Source organism: Plasmopara halstedii, assembly GCF_900000015.1.
Source record: "Plasmopara halstedii genome assembly, contig: Scaffold_42, whole genome shotgun sequence".
Lineage (NCBI taxonomy): Eukaryota > Oomycota > Peronosporomycetes > Peronosporales > Peronosporaceae > Plasmopara > Plasmopara halstedii.
The window spans coordinates 582,286-584,474 of NW_020186963.1; the positions used below are offsets into that span (position 1 = coordinate 582,286).

General features: G+C 41.6%; 1 protein-coding gene across 1 annotated transcript; it reads right to left on the reverse strand.

Annotated features, from left to right (window-relative positions):
• Nucleotides 1–1,633: 1,633 nt before the first annotated feature.
• Nucleotides 1,634–2,110, reverse strand: PHALS_09485 (TRANSPOSON TY4-H GAG POLYPROTEIN-RELATED; the record flags this gene model as incomplete). The annotated part of the gene is made up of 1 exon (XM_024723303.1): nucleotides 1,634–2,110. One exon carries the CDS (start codon nucleotides 2,108–2,110, stop codon nucleotides 1,634–1,636), a length of 477 nt encoding a protein of 158 aa, XP_024571728.1.
• Nucleotides 2,111–2,189: the final 79 nt, after the last annotated feature.

The window sequence follows — 2,189 nt, forward strand, 5'->3', positions numbered from 1 at the left end:
CAAAAAATGATGATGCGCATATGAATTATATGACAAAATATTTAACCTTACTGAGCGAGACAGACAAACACACAATTGATGGGCTTATTGTTGATTTCAAAGCTGCTCGGAAATCGATGGGTGGGCCCGTGCCTATAAACATGGTCTCTCCATTAGATATCAGCATGCTGGAACCCTATGATCGACTAGTTCTCTATTGCGCTCTGAAGCTCCGGTCAGAACCCGTAGATGACGTCAAGTGGTATACTATATCGCACTACTTGCTACGTTACGGATTTAATCGCATTGGAGTGACATTAATATTGCGTACTGCTAAGTACAAGAACGTGAAACACTTTTATGATTTATACGACAAGACCATGTGTTCAATGAAGACAACAGAGATTCTGAGTGTAAAGCCCTTAGACGCCGAAACTGATGTCTTGTCCCGTAAAGCATGGATGTTCGCAACCAGAGCCAGAGTTAGTAAAAAAATTATGGCTATCGACTGGGACGATTTTCTTCCCGTTTGGATCCACTCGAATAAAGATTGGAGTGAGTTGAAAACAATCCTTGACATAACTTTTGTACCTGCGAGTAGAGTGACCGCAATTTGCAATCGCTTTAACGAAAAAAAACATCCGCAGCTGAGAGGACAAAGCTCTTCACATAAGAAGTAACTTGCTCTAAAGGTCAGCTATTACATAATGCATTAGTTCGATTACTCATATGTTAACGTTGCTTCAAGGAATTTTAACGATAAATGTATCTGAGCTTTTTCGTAAAATATTTGTCATATAAAATGCTCCCAAGAGCACTGCTTGCGTCACGAACTCTCATACAACTTTTTATTTCATCTCACGTAAAAATTCACTTGCGAATGCGGTTCGAACATTAGCATAACCAGGCCTAGTCGTAAAATATTACTCCGAGTACTGTTCGAAAATTAGCATAACAGTACATACGATACTGTGTGTTCACAGCTGATGATTAACTCAAAGACATTGTGATAGCTACAAATCATTTTACGATTTTTTACGCAAAAAGCTATGAATTGATGGCGAAACCGAAAGTGAAAAGATTATTATGGGGTAATTATTGCTGTTGAGAAGATCGTAAAAAACAAAGTGAATATCTTTCGGTCCTCAGTTCGCTACTCTGTGCTATCTCTAAACCTTTTTTACTAGATCCTTCGGAAGGTTCTTAATGTAATCTTATTTATCTGGACAATTGAACGACTACCATGATGTCCGTAATCAGCATCCGTAGTCAAGATAGTAATTGTAAACATGATCGTAATTATCGTGACGCCATCCGCATGCACTCAGCGGTGTAAACTTAACACTTCCACTCACCGCTAAGGTTGAGTGTGCTTGATTGACTGATGCGATCGTAATTAGGCGTCTATCGCTTGTCGCCAATGTTCGGCTTCGTCACTGGCCATCGCCTGCCCATACGTTGTAGGCAAGTCCGATTCTTCACCAACACTTACAGCGTAAGCGAGAACAGCTTTAGCTATAAGGCCGTCTTCATCAGTCCTTGCACGCATGATGATGGTCCCTCACCTTCTTCCAAACTTTCTTCGGCATCTGATCGTTGTCCAATAACAACTTTGGTTTGCATGTACGCCTTGAACGTTCAACTTGAGGTTGAGTTACCAGTCGATTTTCCTGTGCATCAGTGTAGGAGTTCTGTATTCAGTCAGTTCAGAGCGTACTGATGGCGGTAATTGAAGAACCTCAACCCTTGATTCACTTTTGTCGGGCTCTTCCTCATCCAATGAGGCATTTGGAATCTCTTCTTCTTCTTCACACTCCATAGACTCATCTTGATCTTGTTGGTATTTTGTCGGCCCGAACACTACGCTTTCATCGTTTGTCTCAATCACACGTATCAATTCTTTTTGTTTGGGCGGGTGCATCTCATAAATGCCGCCTACTTCACGCTCGTTCAGCTTCGTCGACCGTGATACTGATACCTCGTCTTTCTCCAGGTCGTAAACTCGGTATACCTTGGTGTCTTTGGCATAACAAGGAAAGTTGCACTTAAAGCGTTTGGCTTCGAGATTCCTTCTCTTCACTTGATCAACGTGAGCATAACCATGAGGGCTAAACACCAAAAGGTGATCCATCCAAGGCTTTATCATATATTTCAGCTCATATGGGGTACACTCATATGGTGCTGCACTGTATTGGAGAGCGGTTGATTAG